The sequence below is a fragment of the Oryctolagus cuniculus genome, chromosome 17 (genome assembly GCF_051225735.1).
Source record: "Oryctolagus cuniculus isolate XC-2025 breed Fujian yellow rabbit chromosome 17, ASM5122573v1, whole genome shotgun sequence".
Taxonomy (NCBI): Eukaryota; Metazoa; Chordata; class Mammalia; order Lagomorpha; family Leporidae; genus Oryctolagus; species Oryctolagus cuniculus.
Window position 1 is genome coordinate 12,919,553 of NC_142883.1, and position 17,138 is coordinate 12,936,690.

At 54.3% G+C, this 17,138-nt stretch overlaps 1 protein-coding gene across 1 annotated transcript in view; it reads left to right on the top strand.

Annotated features, from left to right (window-relative positions):
• Window positions 1-17,138, top strand: part of CACNG5 (calcium voltage-gated channel auxiliary subunit gamma 5) — a 47,068-nt gene that overhangs the window by 19,260 nt on the left and 10,670 nt on the right. Inside the window, exon 2 of the mRNA XM_051825854.3 lies at window positions 16,136-16,372. Within this exon, the coding sequence (XP_051681814.1) occupies window positions 16,177-16,372 (196 nt within the window). The 5' untranslated portion in view covers window positions 16,136-16,176. The remainder of the gene's footprint in view (window positions 1-16,135; window positions 16,373-17,138) is intronic.

The window sequence follows — 17,138 nt, forward strand, 5'->3', positions numbered from 1 at the left end:
ACACGGACCCCCACAGCCGTACCACAGCCAGGGTGAGGCAGCCGAGTGAACGGATTTGGGGGCCAGGTTGCTGAGTTCAAATCCCAGCTCCCCCACTTTCCACCTGGGTGAACTTGGACAAATGGCCGTGCTGCACCGAGTCCCAAGCGCTTCGTTTCTAAAGTGGGGGTGATAGCCGTGGGTACGGTGAGCTCTGCCGCTCCCAGACGCGTCAGAGTGAAAACAGTCAACAGTCGAGGAGAACCGACCTCTCACCTGCCGGGGAGCCCCCAGGAATGTGGAAAGCGGACTCCTCAGATACGCGGGGGCCAGGACAGCGGTGGGAACACCTGTTTAAACGGCAGAAAGGAGGGGATTTTGTTTCTGGAAGAAGAGCCACGGGGCAGAAGTGCAGAGCGGGCCAGCGACCCCGGAAGTTAACCTGAATTCCCATGGAAAGCAAAGAGTACCAGCAAAGGCAATGATGGAGCTGCACACCACGGGATAACCGCATCGTTCTCCCCTGACAGATACACACGGCTTTGCTTAACGTAGCGTGAATAGAATGGTACCTTTATACCGTAGAGGGAATTGTAACGTATTTGACAATAACAACCCCAAGAAGGAGAGTGGCCGCAAAGCTGTGCTGGAATAAGCAAATGACACCAACAGATAGCTTTAAACCCACAGGAAAACTTGCAGAGCAGAAAGAACAGATTAACAGGTTTCCATAACAAATTCCAAAATAAATAAATAGTTCTGTGCACTTACTGTACTGCAGGCTGCAGACCCCATTTTAAACTTGTTCATGTGTGAGCTCAGTTAATCCTCACAACCATGTGAAAGGGGTGCCAATTTTTTAAACAAGATTTATTTATTTATTTGAAAGGCAGAGTACAGAGAGGCAGAGGCGGAGAGAAAGAGAGGTCAGTTTTCAGTTTGGAAAAGTCTCAGTCCGAGATGGGGCAGCCCCACCAGTCTGGCATCAAAAGAAGACAGTGGATGGTGGAACAGGCGTGGAGGGAGGCTGAGGAAGGGAGCCAGGAAGCAGAAGGAGAGGGAGGGAGGGAGGGAGGGAGAGAGAGAGAGAGAGAGAGAGAAATGCTCAGCTTATATAACAAGGCCCCCGCAGGCCCCCAGTGGGCTAAAGAGCTCCCACTGGCCCTCCTCCTAGACAGCACAATGGATCAATCCTCCACCCACCAGGCATCAGCCATTAACATTAATCGTTAACTGTTAGCAGAAGACTTTGGGTCTAATGTCTGTGTGAGTCTGGGGAGCCAAATCTTGTTCAAACTGTAACATTCTGCCCCAGCTCCCCCACACTGAAGCCCGTTTCACGTACAACATACAATCGTGCCATCCCCTAAAGTGTAGAGGTCTTCTCTCAGTCCAGAATTCAGAAGGCCAAGTGAGTCTTGATCTGAGACCCAGGCAAACTTCCTAAGCTGTGAGGTTCTGTACCATCAAGGTCAGGAGCATTTAGCTTGCTGGTTAAGACAGCTGCGGCCCACATTCGGGTGGGCATCCGAGTTTGATTCCCAGATGGGGCACCAGCCTCTAACTTCCTGCCTCTGCAGGTCCCTGGAGGTAATGGCTCAGGTATTTGGGACTTGCCGCCCAAGTGGGAGACCTGCACCCACGTGGCAGCCAGACCACCCCTGTGGGAGCCAGTTCCTGGCTCCCAGCTTCAGCCCCAGCCCATTGTGGGCATTTCAGGAGTGAACCAGCAGATGGGCTCACTCTCACATTCTCCCCACATCCCATTTCCCACTCTCTCTCTCTCAAGAAAAGGAGTTGCACCTGTCCGGGACACACGGCAGGACAGCCCAGGATACTTGTACATCTCCACTCCAAAAGCGGGAAACCAAGGAGTAGAAAGCAGGGGTTGGGCCCGAGCAAGACCAAAACCCAGAGGCCAACATAAAATCCTAGGGCTCCGTGGCCAGCCTGCTGGACACACTGCGCTGGGCCCTGGGCTCCCGGCAGCGCAGGCATCCCTGCCCCTGCAGCTCTGCTGGCCACAGCCCTTGTTCAGCCCTCGAGGGTCAGAGTCTGCAGCGGCACCAGGCCCTGCCCTGGTGGGGACGCCGCAACAGCTCCAACCCCACCTTCTCCTTGACCTTGCCCTAGTGGAGGCCCTAGCCGTGAACCCCCGCCCCGTGCCTGTCTCTGCCTGGACGCCCAGCTCACCTGCAGCGTCCGTGGAAACCTAAGAGGAGGGCTCCGTGGCCCTGTTGGTCTCGGCCCACATGGCTGCGTGCTGATGCCTGCGGCTTTCCCAGGCTGGGCTAGCACACTGCTTGCAGGGTTGCTTTCCTCTCCCTTTCTGGGGTCTCCTCTGCACCCCCACTCCCACAGCTTCCCTATGCATTGCTCCGTGCAGGCACTCCCAGCCTGTGGCCTGGCTCCGCCTGGCTTCCCAGGCTTGCTTTGAAATCTTGGCCCCACAACCCTTGCGTTCTGCACACCTGCAACACTAGCCTCATATGGATGACACCAAGGTCTGGCACCAGCAGGAGCCACACCTGGGCCTGCTTAAACCCGGGTTACAGCAGGCTGAGAGCACTTTGCGGGTAAGCCAGAATCCTGGCAGTCCTGGGCACGGGCTCTTTCCAGAAAACATTCTTCTACCTGGGAGATCATTGAGACAGATTTTCATTTCTTTTTTATTTTTTAAGGATTTATTTATTTGTTTGAAAGAGTTAAAGAGAGAGAGAGAGAGAGGAGACATGGAGGGATCTTCCATCCACTGGTTCACTCCCCATGTGGCTGCAATGGCCAGGGCCAATGCCAGGACCGGGAGCTTCTTCCAGGTCTCCCAGGTGGATGCAGGGGCCAAGCACTTGGGCCATCTTCCTCTGCTTTCCCAGGTGCATTAGCAGGGAGCAGGATCAGAAGCAGAGCAGCTGGGACTCGAACCAATGCCCATATGGGATGCTGGCGCTGCAGATGGCGGCTCAACACAGTGTGGGCCCAACAAATTTTCATTTCTAAGCCTGTGGTGGGACTGTGATGGGAGGGGCTGCCTTGAAGGTCTGTGAAATGCCTTAAGGGGTCTTTCTCCCATTAGCACAAAGCTCCCCTTCACCTGGATTAATCTCTTGAGCAAGCCCTCTCTCTAGTGCGTTCTGTTGCAAACACACTTTCTTCTTTCTCTGGACAAGCTGTGAATTTTCCAAATCTCGCTCTGCTCCTGTTTGCTGCTGATTATCATTGTACAACGTACCAGTGACAGCCAGGAACACGCACGCTGCAGCCTGAACACTCAGCTGCCTTGAAATCTCCTCTGCCGAGCCAACCAGCCCCCCGTCTTTAAGTTCAGCCTCCCCAAAGTCTCAGGACAAGCCACCATGAAGATGAGACTCGTTGCAGCAGGTGTTTGGCACTGCGGGTAAGGTGCCGCTTGGACCCCCTGCCCCCAGGCTTTGATTGGGGTCCTGGCCCCACTTCCATTCCAGCCTCCTGCTGATGCACACCCTGGGAGGCGGCAGTGATGGCTCCAGTGCCTGGGTCTCTGTCATCCATATGGGAGGCCCGGAGTGAGTTCCGGACTCCTACTCTGGCTTGGCCTGGCCCACCCCTGGCTGTGGTAGGCATTTGTCAAATGGACCATTAGATAGAAGATCGCTGTCTCTCTCTCTTTCTCTCTGCCTTTCAAATGAAATGAAGATAAATATTCTTTTAAAAAAGAGAGTTTCAAAGAAAAGATTCTCTGCCCCGGCATAGCCAGCCTGGCATGTACCCCAGGCCCCAGTTCTCATTTCCACCTGAAACCTTGTTAGCATGGCCTTTACCACCACGTTCCTCCCAGCGTTCGGGTCTTCTGAGCCCTCGTCAGAATGGACCACTACCCTCTGCCGGCAACATCCTAGGCTTTCTCTAGCCTGCTCCTCCAGACTCTCCCAATATTTCCAAATGCTCCTCCACCTCTTCAGGTGGTACCAATTATCATTTTTAAAAAGACTTAGTTTGTATGTATTTGAAAGGCAGAGTTACAGAGACAGAAGAGACAGAAAAAGAGATCTTCCATCCACAGGTTCACTCCTCAAATGGCTGCAACAGCCATAGCTGGGCCAGGCCAAAGCCAGAAGCCAAGAGATTCTTCTGGGTCTCCCACATGTGTGCAGGGACCCAAGTACTCGGGACCATCTTCTGCGGCTTTTCCCAGGCCATTAACAGGGAGTTGGATCAGAAGTGAAGCAGCCAGGACTCAAACCCGTGCCCGTGTGGGACACTGGCATCACAGGTGGTGGCTTAACCTGCTGCGCCACGGTATTGGCGCCGGTACCAGCTGTCTAAGCTGGTTCTTCATTATGCTTAACAACTCCAAAGAGCTTGCCAGGAAGGAAAGTTTATCTCAGCTTGCACTTTTGGGGGTTCACAGTCCAAGGTTGGGCAGCCCTGTTAGTACCTGAAGCGGGCAGTAGACAGTGGACACACACGGAGGTGGGATCCCATGGAGAGCCAGGAAGGAGAGAGAGAGAGAGAGAGAGAGAGGAAGCACCCTCAGCTTACATAACCAGCCCTCTCACCAGTGACCTAAGGACAACCCACTAAGCCCACCTCCCAGACACCGTAATTCAATCAGGCCTCCACCCTCGATCCATCAACCATTCACAGTCATCTGTTGGTGATGAACACAAGGCTTGGGTTTTAAACATCAGCATGAGTTTGGGGAACCAACTTCTGTTCAATCCATAGCATAGAGAAAGAGTTAAAAAAAATATGACTTGGCTGTCTCCGCAGGCTTCTGCCGCTTGGATCTGATAGATGACCAGTGTCGCCAGAATTAGATCACTTCTCCAGCCTACATATATATTGAGACACAGGCTAAGAAGTTGCTTCCCATTTCTCACAGGCTTTCTTCACACCCTGTAGCCACAGGGGCAGTGGGTGTTGGATTCGCAGCTTCTGGAGCTGCTGGAGGTGAGAGTGGGAGAAGGAGGAGGTGTGAGGGCTTTTAATTGCCGACAATTAAGGCTTCAGGTCACTGAGTTATGTGGTTTGCAGTCCCCTCGTCACTGCTTGTTCTAAAGGAAGAAAGAAGCAGACAGTCCTGCCTTTTAAAAGGATGTTTTCAGCCGGCGCCGCGGCTCACTAGGCTAATCCTCCTCCTGCAGTGCCAGCATGCCGGGTTCTAGTCCTGGTCGGGGCACCAGATTCTGTCCCAGTTGCCCCTCTTCCAGTCCTGCTCTCTGCTGTGGCCCGGGAGTGCAGTGGAGGATGGCCCAAGTGCTTGGGCCCTGCACCCCATGGGAGACCAGGAGAAGCACCTGGCTCCTGCCTTCGGATCAGCGCGATGCACCGGCCACAGCGCACCGGCCGCGGCGGCCATTGGAGGGTGAACTGATGGCAAAAGGAAGACCTGTCTCTCTCTCTCTCTCTCTCTCTCTCTCTCACTGTCCACTCTGCTTGTCAAAAAATAATAATAATAAAAATTAAAAGGGTGTTTTCATTACCCAAATACTGCAAAAATAACGAATCTGTTTCTGGTGTGATGGAAGTTGGGGTGCGGGCTCTTTCAATTGTGGAACTGGTGTTGGGAGCCTGGTGGGTCTCTTCTTTAAAGAAAAAATGTTTTAGGGGCTGGCGCTATGGCGTAGCTGATAAAGCTGCCGCCTGCAGTGTCAGCATCCCATATGGCACTGGTTCAAGTCCCAGCTGCTCCACTTCTGACCCAGCTCTCTGCCATGGCCTGGGAAAGCTGTAGAAGATGGCTCAAGTCCTTGGGCCCCTGCACCCACATGGGAGACCCAGGAGAAGCTCTGGTTCCTGGCTTCGGCTCTGCAAAGCTCTGGCCATTGCGGCCATTTGGAGACTGAGCCAGTGGATAGAAGACCTCTCTCTCTGCCTCTGCCTCTCTGCCTTTCAAATAAATTAATAATAATAATAACCAAATTATTTTAATCCACCTGAAAGGCAGAGTGACAGAGAGAGAGCGAGCGAGCTCTTTCGTCCCCTGGTTCACTCCCCAAATGCCTGCAACAGCCATGGCTCAGCCAGGCCAGAAGCTCTCGCTGGATCTCCCACGTGGGTGGCAGGGGCCCAGGCACTCGAACCATCACCTGCTGCCTCCCAACATGCATTAGCAAGAAGCAGGATCTGAAGAGCAGAGTAGTTGGGACTTGACCAGCACTGCAGCATGACATGTGGGTGCCCCAAAGGGCGGCTGACCCACAGCGCCGGAGCACCCTCCCGCGGTGCGTCTCCTGCTGCTATGCTTCTGGTGTGACAACACAGGCAGAGAGACAAAGGGTTGTGCCTGGGTGCATGGCTGGTGGTGCGGCTGGGAGTCAGCAGCCAGAGGGCTGAAAGTGCTGAGGTCCAGGCGGGTTCGCCCAAGAACTCACCACTGCGTTGTTGGAGAGAGGAGGCAGGATTTTCTAAATCTACGGACTAAGTCGACGAAAGAGCTGGTCTGCATCTCTTCATTTGCAGAGGCGTGGGGAGCAGGCAGAGCCTGGCTCGGGCACCAGACACATCTAGGTTTGAATCCAAACTCTGTCACTTACAAAGTGTCTTCTTAGAACTCTCTCTAGGAGAGGGAAAGAGCTTGTGTAGTGTTATCGGATTACTTTTTTTTTTTTTTTTTTTACCCAGCGGTGTCATATTCTACGCAATTTCCTGAGTTATTGCCTTTATCATTCCATAAAACTTGGAAAGCTTTCTATATTAAATCTGCGGAGCGTCTTCATATTTTATATTGCAGAGTGTTCTGTTACATAAGTGAATCTTAATTTATTTACCCGGCACCAGCGCCGCCCCAACCATTGGTCGTTTGAGGCGCTTGCTGTCTCTGGGGGGCGTGTGTGGCGCAGTGGAGCACCCTCTGCAGGTGCCCGGGGCTGCTTTTGTCCGTGTGCACACAGGTGCCTTCCTAGCCATGATGTCATCGAGTGACCCAAGGGTGTGCGGTATTACTGTGTCTCACAGCCTTGCCAGCCCCTGGATTGTCATGCTAATTCTCTCTCATTCTCTCTTTCTCTCTCTGACTCTCAAGGGATTTATCAGTTCTGGCAAATTGTCTTTATTGCATGTTTGTTTTTCCTTAATTCTGCTTTCTTATTATTTGCCCACTTCTTTTTTGGGAAAGAGGAGTTCACTGGCCTTCTTTTTCCAGCTTTTTTTTTTTTAAAGATTTATTTCATTTATTTGAAAGACAGAGTTACAGAGATAGAGAGAGAGAGAGAGGTCTTCCATATGATGGTTCACCCCTCAATTGGCCACAATGGCTGGAGCTGCGCCAATCGGAAGCCAGGAGCCAGGAACTTCTTCCCGGTCTCCCAAGTGGGTGCAAGGGCCCAAGCACTTGGGCCATCTTCCACTGCTTTCCCAGGCTATTAGCAGGGAGCTGGATGGGAAGTGGAGCAGCCAGGCCACAAACCGGTGCCCATATGGGATACCAGCATCTTCGGCAGTGGCTTTACCCACCGCACGGCAACTCCGGCCCCTGGAGGGGCTTTTCTGACATGGGACAGTTTGGAATGCTCTGTGCCCACGCTGGGGAACCTTGTTAAACCTCAGGCTGCGGGGGTAAAAATGCCTTTGACATTTTTCAAACCAGGCCCGACACTGTTTCTCTAAGGCTGCCACAATGGCTTGTGCCCTGTAGCCCAAAATTTCCACCTGCAGGGTTTTATCCTGAGGAGACACTTGCAGGTGCCCAGGGATGTTTGATGGTCAGTTTGTTTACTCATCGCTGTTTACGACAGGGAAAACTTTGGAAACAATCACAATGAACAGATTGGAAAATGTTGTGTCAGTTTTGGCATAAACGAATCCGCGAGTATAAACTTAGCCGCTACTAAAAATAGTGCAGAAGAGATTGATGAGGATAGATGAAACAAGACAGGGCTACAGTAGGGTGTGTGCATTGAGGTCTCATTTTTGATGCACAGGAAAATTCTGCGAAGAGAATCATACTCGTGGCGTGATTGCCATCATCACAGCCCCTGAGTCCCACTCGCCCTGGCGGCTGTGCCCAGGCCTTTGGAGAGCCCCATGCGTCCCTCCCAGGGCATCTTGTCAGACCTTCAGCAAAGCCGTGCTCAGCTACTCCCCTTCTGGGCTTGTTCCTGTGACAAGGACGGGGACCCGAGCAGGTGACCCTGCAGACTGAGTGATTTAGAAAGGGTGATTCAGCTCCCAGCTCTGCAGGCTGGGAAGTTCAGCCGTGGACAGCCACTTCTGATGCTGCCCTTTCTGCTCCTGAGGGCTCTGTGGAGTCCCAGTACCATGCAGGGCCTCACATAGTGCGACAGCATGCGAGCTCAGCTCCCACCACCTCTCGTGAAAGACCCATCCCGGGCTGGCGCTGTGACATAGTGGGCTAAGCCTCTGCCTGCAGTGCCAGCATCCCATAAGGATGCCAGTTCAAGTCCCGGCTGCTCCATCCAGCTCTCTCCTATGGCCTGGGAAAGCAGTAGAAGATGGCCTAAGTGCATGGGTCCCTGCACCTGTATGGGAAACGCAGAAGAAACTCCTGGCTCCTGGCTTTAGATCAGCCCAGCTCTGGCCATTGTGGCCACTGGGAAAGACCTTTCTGTGTCACTCCCTCTCTGTAACTCTACCTCTCAACCTAATAAAAGTCTTTAAAAAGAAAAGACAAGACCTATCAGATTAGGGTCCCACCCCTAAGGTTCCATTTAACCTTATTCAGCTCCCAGAGATGCCCCTGCAAATGCCATTGTGAGTTTAGGTTTCCAGACTCGTAAGGCCTCACGATGGGGATAAAATTTCCAAGTGCATCTTAGTGGGGACATTTAAACCACAGCAGGCAGGTGCCATCCCTTGGTCCCTGTGACAACTGTAACCTCCTGCCCAACCAACAGAGAGAGGAGTTGTCCCAGGCACCATGGTGTGACAGCATGTGCCACTCCCTGGGTGCTCAGCCCTTCGGTGCAGACTCCCGGCTGGCAGATTGGCCGTGGCCTTGCCCTGCTCTGGGGGAGAGAAACTTGAGATGCAGAAAGCCTGTGCCTTGGGACTTGCTTTTGCCAAAGAACAGCAGATCCTCGCCCTGCAATGCTTAAACCTCCAATGGGCACCACCCATGTGGCAGGGAGGGCTTTGGGGGCCAGCAGGGAGGACAGGCCACCCATCAGCTCCCCAGGCGGCAGCTGCGTGGCCACCTAGTGGAAGGCAGTGTCCCTAACTAAGAAAGTCCCAAGCTGGAGGCGTCCAGGCTCTGAGCAACACGCACTTCTCATGTGAGCGCCTGCCGTGCTGGACATGTGGCCAGCACGTGACACCTGCTGGCTGATTCTGTGTTTATTACCGGTGTCCCCCGAGGGCCCACCCTGCCTGCCACCCACTCGGTCTTCACGCCTTAGAACAGGGCAGCACAGCTCCTTGCCTGAGAACAACCTAGGGTCTCTCCCCTTAGCTGACGGACAGCGGAGACAGGGCTACAGCTTGCCAGGGGACGGAATGAAGAGAATTCTGCAGGAGACACCTGCACAGGAGAGAGGTTGGAGCGCTGGGTGCAGATGAGAGAGCGGAAGCCGTTCGGTCCCTGTTCAGGGTCCAGTTGGCCTTATTACCTCTTCCTGGGTAATTACTGTTCTTTGGATAGCACATTGTGTTTCTGATTGCAGCTTTGTAGTGACACGGCACGAGGCAGCCCAGCCATACTTGGCGACATTTTCGTGCCCATGTGTCTGTCACCCCCCACACACACACACACCCACACATAGATTCCAGGGCCTGAACTGTGACCCTCTCCATCAATCACTCAGCTGTTACCCCCTGGACAGAGCCACACCTGGGATGCAGATCACATCCAGGCAGTGAGGAGATGCTAACTCACTGAGGAAGGAAGCTAGTGAGACCACTTGTGCTGTGTATATCACCTTACCTGGAAACGTAGCAATATAAAACAACAGCTGTTTTATGTTGCCTGCGATACTGTGGTCAGGAATTCGGGAAGTGCCCAGCTGGGCAGTTCTTCCTTGGGGTTTCTCTCGCAGGTGCAGTCAGAAGTTGGCTGGTGCAGTGGCTCAGCCCATGGTGGAGGCTGATGCTGGCCATTGGCTGGAAGGTCCGCTGAGCTGTCACAGCCTCTAATGCAGAGCTTACAACCTGGGATGACCACCCCCCCACAAAGTGCAAACTTGGGGTGCTGTTGGCATCTGGTGGGTAGAGGCCAGGGATGCTGCTTTGCCTTTCTGCAATGCACAGCACCCACCCCCACACCCACAACAAAGAATCACCCAGCCCCAGACGTCAGCAGAGCTGAGGTTGAGAAGCTGGGTTCTGGTAGTGGCCTCAGGGTAATGGGATTTCTTACTCCCCTGAGTGAGCCCCTAGGAGCCAGGAGGCAGCTCTGTATTTTCTCAAAAGGCCCACAGCATCGCCCTGCCTGTGCACTTGCTTGGCCAAAGCAGCCGCAGCCTGGCCTAGACTCAGGAGCAGGGGAACACAGACCCCGCCTCTCAATGGGCGGAGCGTCAAGGAGCCCGTGCCCATTCTTTCATCACCAAAGACCGTCACAGGTCTCTGCACGGGAGGGGGGTGGGGCTCAGAGCCATGACACCCCTGGGGTTGGACTCTGGGACCAGCTCACCCTGCAGGGTGCTGGCCGGGCTAACGCTGAGTGGCTGGCACCCAGGGACAGGAGCAGCTGCTGTGACTGGCTCCGGCACCTCGACAAGACTCCCTGTACCCAAACCCTTCACCACCCCCAGGCTCCCCTGGGCCAGCGGGGAGCTGAGATCAGGGCGTCTGCCCTCCAGTGGGCTTCCCTTCTCACCAGTGAAACCCCACCCATCCTCCCAGCACGGCCCTAACTGGGCTCTGCCTCGCACCTGGAACCTCACCCAGCCCCCAGCACCGTGGCACATTTTTTATTGGCTTGGGCAGAGAAATGCGCCATCAGCAATTTAATCTCCACATCTCTCCCTAATTGCTAGTCATGGGTGATAACTAAGGACCGTTGATTCCTGATCACTGACAAGCTAATACTTAGAGGCCATGTCGGAAGCTAATGATGTTCGTGAGCCCAAAGCTGCTGGACCACCGGGCGCCCGTCTCAGCAGGGTGACGCGGCTCGCACGGTGGCATCTGCAGCCCAGGAGGCAGCCGGAGCTGCAGTTCTGTTTCCCAGGACAATGATCAGAGATTGGACAGCTCATCTTTGACTTGGCTTTCTTCTTTGGTTGTGGAAATAACGCATGTGCTTTTAGAAGCTTTGTTGGGAACAAAAATGCAAAGAGAGTACAATATGCATAATCGTATTACGGCGAAATACCCACCATCCTCATTTGGGTTTATTTCTTCCCAGTCTGTGAATTTCTTACACAGCAGTTTATGCTAAATTGCGGATTTGCATGCCACTTAATGCATTTCACACTAGAGCTTAAACATCTCCTCTCACGACAGCAGCTTTTAAAAAATGCTGCCCCCACCCCCACCCCGACATGCCGAGTGGCTGTAGGCAGGAGAGGGGAGAGAGACGTGGGGTGGAGAAGCAGCGGGGGACAGCAGAGACTCGGGCAGGTTCCCCCAATGATGCGAGAACCTGGAATCCGCCGCAGACCAGAGTCCCTGCGGATGATACTGGGTGGGAGGATCCCACACGCACACGCACACGCACACGCACACGTATACACACAGGGCGGCGTAGGCCAAGAGTGGGGAGGCCCTGCGTCATAACGGTGCTGCCTTTAGAATGGGGCAGTACAGCTCAAATCGTTTCGTCTGCGATCATTTGCTGTGCCCCAGAGGTGTGGCGTTGGGTCCCGTACAGAGTACCGGGGCTCACCCTTGTCCCTCTGAGTGACAGGCTGGGCGATCCCGGCTACTTCTTCCCTCTGAACCTGACTCCCGCATGTGTGGGCGGGGGGACATGGTGAACTCTGCGGCCCTAGACAATGCTTTTCTGACTCAGGGAGGCTGAGTCATGGTGTACCCCTCCCCCAACCCACCAACACCAAGCAGTGGCTGTGGTGCAGAACTTGGCCGTGTACAGTGTGTCTCATACATTTCTCAATTCTCTAAGTGACCTACTTTGCCTATTTCTCCTCCATCCCAGTACTTGAGCCCATTTATGTCTTCAAAGGGGAGGTATCGTAGGCCAAGCAAAGACTTTGGAATTAGATTTGAGTTTAAAAGAATCCGTAGTCTGCCACGCACCCACGCTGTCCTGCAAGCTACTCACTAGGCCAGACTCATTTTCCCCATCCGTGAGATGGGGCTGATACTGCCCGCTCACAGGGTGACCGGGAGGTGCTAATGAGATACGTACATGAAGTGCTTTGTATAGTGCCCACTAGCTAATTGGAACTCAGTTGGTAATATTTAGAAATAAATTAGATCTTTTACTAGAAATAAATGCCTACATAATAGAAGCCTAAATATAGTTTTGCAGTGAACAAGACGCACTCCAGAGACGGAGAGAACTTTGTAGTTTTCCTAAGCCCACGCCTAGCTTTAGGGTCTGCCGTTGCAGAGTTTGGCAGGCAAGGTCACCTTCGGCCTCTCTTTTGTGTCTTGCTTTTATAGATTCCTATCCTATCTCCTCTCCACACATCTCAAATCTTTTTCATCTCTCTGCCAAGCTTAACATTGAAATTGGCCGCTCAGCTTCTGCCAGGCGGCGGCCGTCGTATTTCAGAAGCTCGGGGCCGTCTGGTCTGCAGGCAGCAGGGACTTAGCCCGTTGTCACTGAAGAGGAACGCTGGGCCAGAATCGGGCTGGAGACTTGAAAGCCCAGCCAGAGCTGCCGCTGGGTGGACTCGCCCCCGCAATTCTGTGGGCTGGGCAGGGCGGATCTTTTATTCCTCGTGGAGGCAGGAGAGGGCACGGCGCTCAGAGTGGATTTCACAGAACCTGAAGCCATTTGGTAGTCCAGTGAGGTTGGAAAATCCCAGACTACAAAGCAGCACGGGCTTCTCCAGCCTTTACAATGGGACTCTCCCGGAGTTAGACACACCGCTTCCCGGGCTTTGGCTCCCCAGAGAGTCCCTTATTCTAGGATATTCCATGGAACCATTGCTCCATAGAATTGAACTTCGAAAACACTCACATGGTTTCTCCAAGAAGGAGCTTGGGAATGAGGCAGGGTGAGGCACCGCCACTCACTGGCTGAGCGATCTTGTGACTCGCTAGTCCTCAGTTTGCTCGCCTGTAAAATGGACATGATAGTGAAGTTGTAAGGATAAGTGCAGGAAGCCAGGTACTTGCAGAGGGCTGACAGTGGTGAGCACCGTCTTGTCCTGCAGTATCTGGGAGGAAGTTGAGCCTCAAAGGGTTACGTTCCCAGAGCGACACAGATACTCAGGGGGGCAGAGCTGAACGCAAAATCCAGGGCTCCCTTGAGTTCAGGTTCAAGGCTCTGAGCAGTGCTGTCTCCCTCCCTGGCCCTGTTGACCATCCCTGAGCTCCCAACTCCATTTCCTCAGGCAGGTGTGCAGCTGTGGCCCCAGTCACTGCCACTTCCACCAATCCCTGGCTCTGTGTAGAGCCTGCCTCCTCCAGGCAGCCTGCCCTGCCACGCCCCACTCCCCACTGGCACTCAGGCTGCCCCTTCACCTGGGGTCACACTGGGCCTCTGATTCCATCACCCCTCTCAGAGCAGCCAACACAGGGCTGCATGCATAGTAGGTGGTTTATTCGATCCTCAGGCTAGATTGCCCTATCCTGCTCTGCCTCTGGCCCTATTGTGTGCAGAATGACTTGGCATGGCAGGGAGGCTGGCTGTGTTGCTTCTGCTTCTTCCTCTCTCCCAAAGCCAATGCAGGGAGCGTTGTTGAGGCTCAAACTCCCGCACATTCCTGCCTTGCAGATGGGGTGCCTTTGTGGATGTGGCCCTGTGCTTGCATGCACCTCTGCACACCAGCGTGTGGCTCCTCCAGGAGACCAGTCAGCCCCCCACAGTCAGTGGCTGGGCCAGGCCAGATGCTCCCACTTCTTACAGACAGTAGCATCTCCCCCACTCTCTCCCTCCTGCAGTGAGCGCGCCCCCTGCTGACCGATCTGACCTCAGTGCCTTTCTCAAGGGCCTCATCCACCTGCGTCTCAGAGCTCAGCCCAGGCATGAGGCCATCCTTTGGATAGGATTCCTGGGACAGCACCGGGCCCCTGAGTGTGGTGGACCCCCCGTCCCCCCAACAAAGTGCTGCCCCACCCCTCTCCGAAGTATTGCTCTCGTCCCGTTCAAAACTTCTGACTGCAGTGTTGCTAGGAGCCAGTGAAAGATGCAGGTAGCGTGGGGCCCTTGCAGACGTGACTGGCTTGGGCAAGGCACCTGTCTGCATGGCCCCAGGCCCTGCGCTGTTCTACAAAAGCTTCCATGGCCCCCCCTGGGCTCTCCTCACATCTCAGGATGTCCCCTCATAGCAGGTGCGGCAGTATAATGTTGTCACCTGTCTGCTAGGCACAGCACATCCCAGACTGTGGCAGGTAGACGACTCACCTAGATCTTGCTAAAATGCAGATTCTGATTTGGAAAGCTGGAGTGGCCTGAGGTTCTCCAACCAGTCCCTGGTGATTGCACTGGTTCATAAAGCAGCCTTGGAGCGGCAAAGATGGATTCTTGCCAACTTTGCTGGAATCACCTGGAAACATTTGAAAAATACCATTTCCTGGGTCCCCCTGCTCCCCCACCCCCCTGCCCTCATGAGCCCAGTTGTATCCGAATTTCTCAGAGCGATGCCCAGGAGTCAGGGATTTTTCGGACACACCCTGAGTGATTCTAGATTGCAGCCTGCAATTCAGAAGCCCTGAGCTGGGCTGTGGGCCTCTTTGGGGGCTTGCTGCACGCTGTTTCCTGGCTTGGAGCACAGCGCCTGTCCCTGGCACATATCCATAGGTGTACCCGTGGCTCACATTGCACAGATTCCCAGCTTCTGTCCATCTGGTTCAGAGCTGGCCCCTGCCAATGTGGTAGGCCAAGCAGGCGAGAGTTGGGGCATTTCTGATGAGGTGCTGAACTTATACTGTGTGTGGCTTCATTGCTTGCATTGACCCAGCCCTACACCAGGGTTAAAGTCACCTGAGCAAGACACCTTCTCCAGGAAGACCTTCGGCTACTCTGCCCCTTCCCTAGTCAGCTGCCACTTCCCCTTCTAAGGAGTGCTGCTCTCGTAGTGTGCATTTGAGCTTCAGAATCCTTCTCGACACAGAGAAGCCCATCCAACTGAGTTCTCTCTTCCACTCTTTCTCTGTGCTTTCTCCACCACAGCCCTTACTAGGCTGCATTTAATCGTTTTGAGGTGCTTCAGTTCTTCTTCTAGATGGAGGACTTTTCAAGGGCAAGAACAGTGTCGTGTTCAGTTTTAGATATCCAATGCCTGGCATAATGGGCTGTTGAATGGATATATGCATGGATGGGCAGATGGGTGCATGGGTGGATGGATGCATGGGTGGGTGGATGGATGGATGGATGGATATGTGGGTGGATGGATGCATGCATGCATGGATGGGTAGTTGGATGCATGGGTGGATGGATGGATGGATGGATGGATGGATGGATGGGTGTATGTGTGGGTGGATGGATGGATGGGTGTGTGGGTGGATGGGTGTTTGGGTGTTTGGGTGTGTGGGTGGATGGATGGATGGATGGATGGGTGTTTGGGTGTTTGGGTGTGTGGGTGGATGGATGGATGGATGGATGGGTGTGTGGGTGGATGGGTGTTTGGGTGTTTGGGTGTGTGGGTGGATGGATGGATGGATGGATGGGTGTGTGGGTGGATGGATGGGTGGATGGGTGTGTGGGTGGATGGATGGGTGTGTGGGTGGATGGATGGATGGGTGGATGGATGGATGGATGGATGGGTGTGTGGATGGATGGATGGATGGGTGGATGGATGGATGGATGGGTGTGTGGGTGGATGGATGGGTGGATGGGTGTGTGGGTGGATGGATGAATGGATGAATAGATGGATGGATGCATGCATGCATGGGTGTGTGGGTGGATGGATGCATGGGTGGATGGTTGGCAGGTAGTACCCACCAAAGGAGACTCCCAGAGAGAACAGGAAATTGGGCAGAGGAAGAGGGTGGCCTCTCTATCCAGTGGCCTGGGGCCAGGGAGCTGCCCAGTGGTCTTTATCATCTGTGGGGCCGGGCAGTATTACTGCCCAGAACCCCTCACCGTGGCCTTCTCAGAGCCATGGCCACTACCGCTTCTTCCCCTCATCCTGCTGCCCCACAGCCTGCTCCTTGCTGGCAGCCACCTAGCAAACATCCAGGAAGATGAGTGCGTGCGGGAGGAAGGCCCTGACCCTGCTGAGCAGCGTCTTCGCCGTGTGCGGCCTGGGGCTCCTGGGCATCGCCGTCAGCACCGACTACTGGCTGTACCTGGAGGAGGGTGTGATCCTGCCCCAGAACCAGAGCACCGAGGTCAAGATGTCGCTGCATTCGGGCCTCTGGAGGGTCTGCTTCCTCGCAGGTAAGGGCGCCGGGGGTCTGGGACAGCCCTGCCCTGGGAAAACCTGCCCCAAGAGGCTCCTCCTTGCTGAGAGACAACCAAGAAAAATTGCTGGGAAACGACAGTTGGCCACACACAGCCCCATGAACTCTGGGTGGCAGCCCCTGCAGTGGTCAGGACCAGAGGCAAACTTGCCCTGCTTCGCCATGTCCATGTGAACAAGTTCTGTTCTTCAGGACATGGAACGGTAGAGAAGACACAAGTGCCGGTGCCTCCAGCTCTTGGGGACTGTGCAGGCTGCAATCCTATCTGGCTGGGCCTGCCTCCAGCTCACCAGGACTTCTCTGTCCTCTGTGCCTTTACCAGGGCCCAGGGCCAGTCTGCACCTGTGAGCCATCCCTGTGTCCTAGGCTTGCAGCAACCCCGGGCTGGCCAGGATCGCCACAGTATGATCACTGGACTTTTTTGGTAGGGCCATGTGATCTAGGGCTGCACTAGAAAGAGAAAAGATGTGGATCTCCTAGCTTTTAAAAAAAATGTATTATTTATTTGAAAGGTAGAGTTAGAGAGAGGGAGAGACACAGAGACAAACAGCTTCTACTCACTGGTTCACTCCCTAAATGGCCGCAATGGCTGGGGCTGGGCCTGGCTGAAGCCAGGAGCTTCTTCCAGGTTTCCCACATGGGTTCAGGGACCAAAGCACTCGGGCCGTCTTCTGCTGCTTTCCCAGGCACATTAGCAGGAGCTAGATCAGAAGTGGAGCAGCTGGGACTCGAATCAGGGGCCA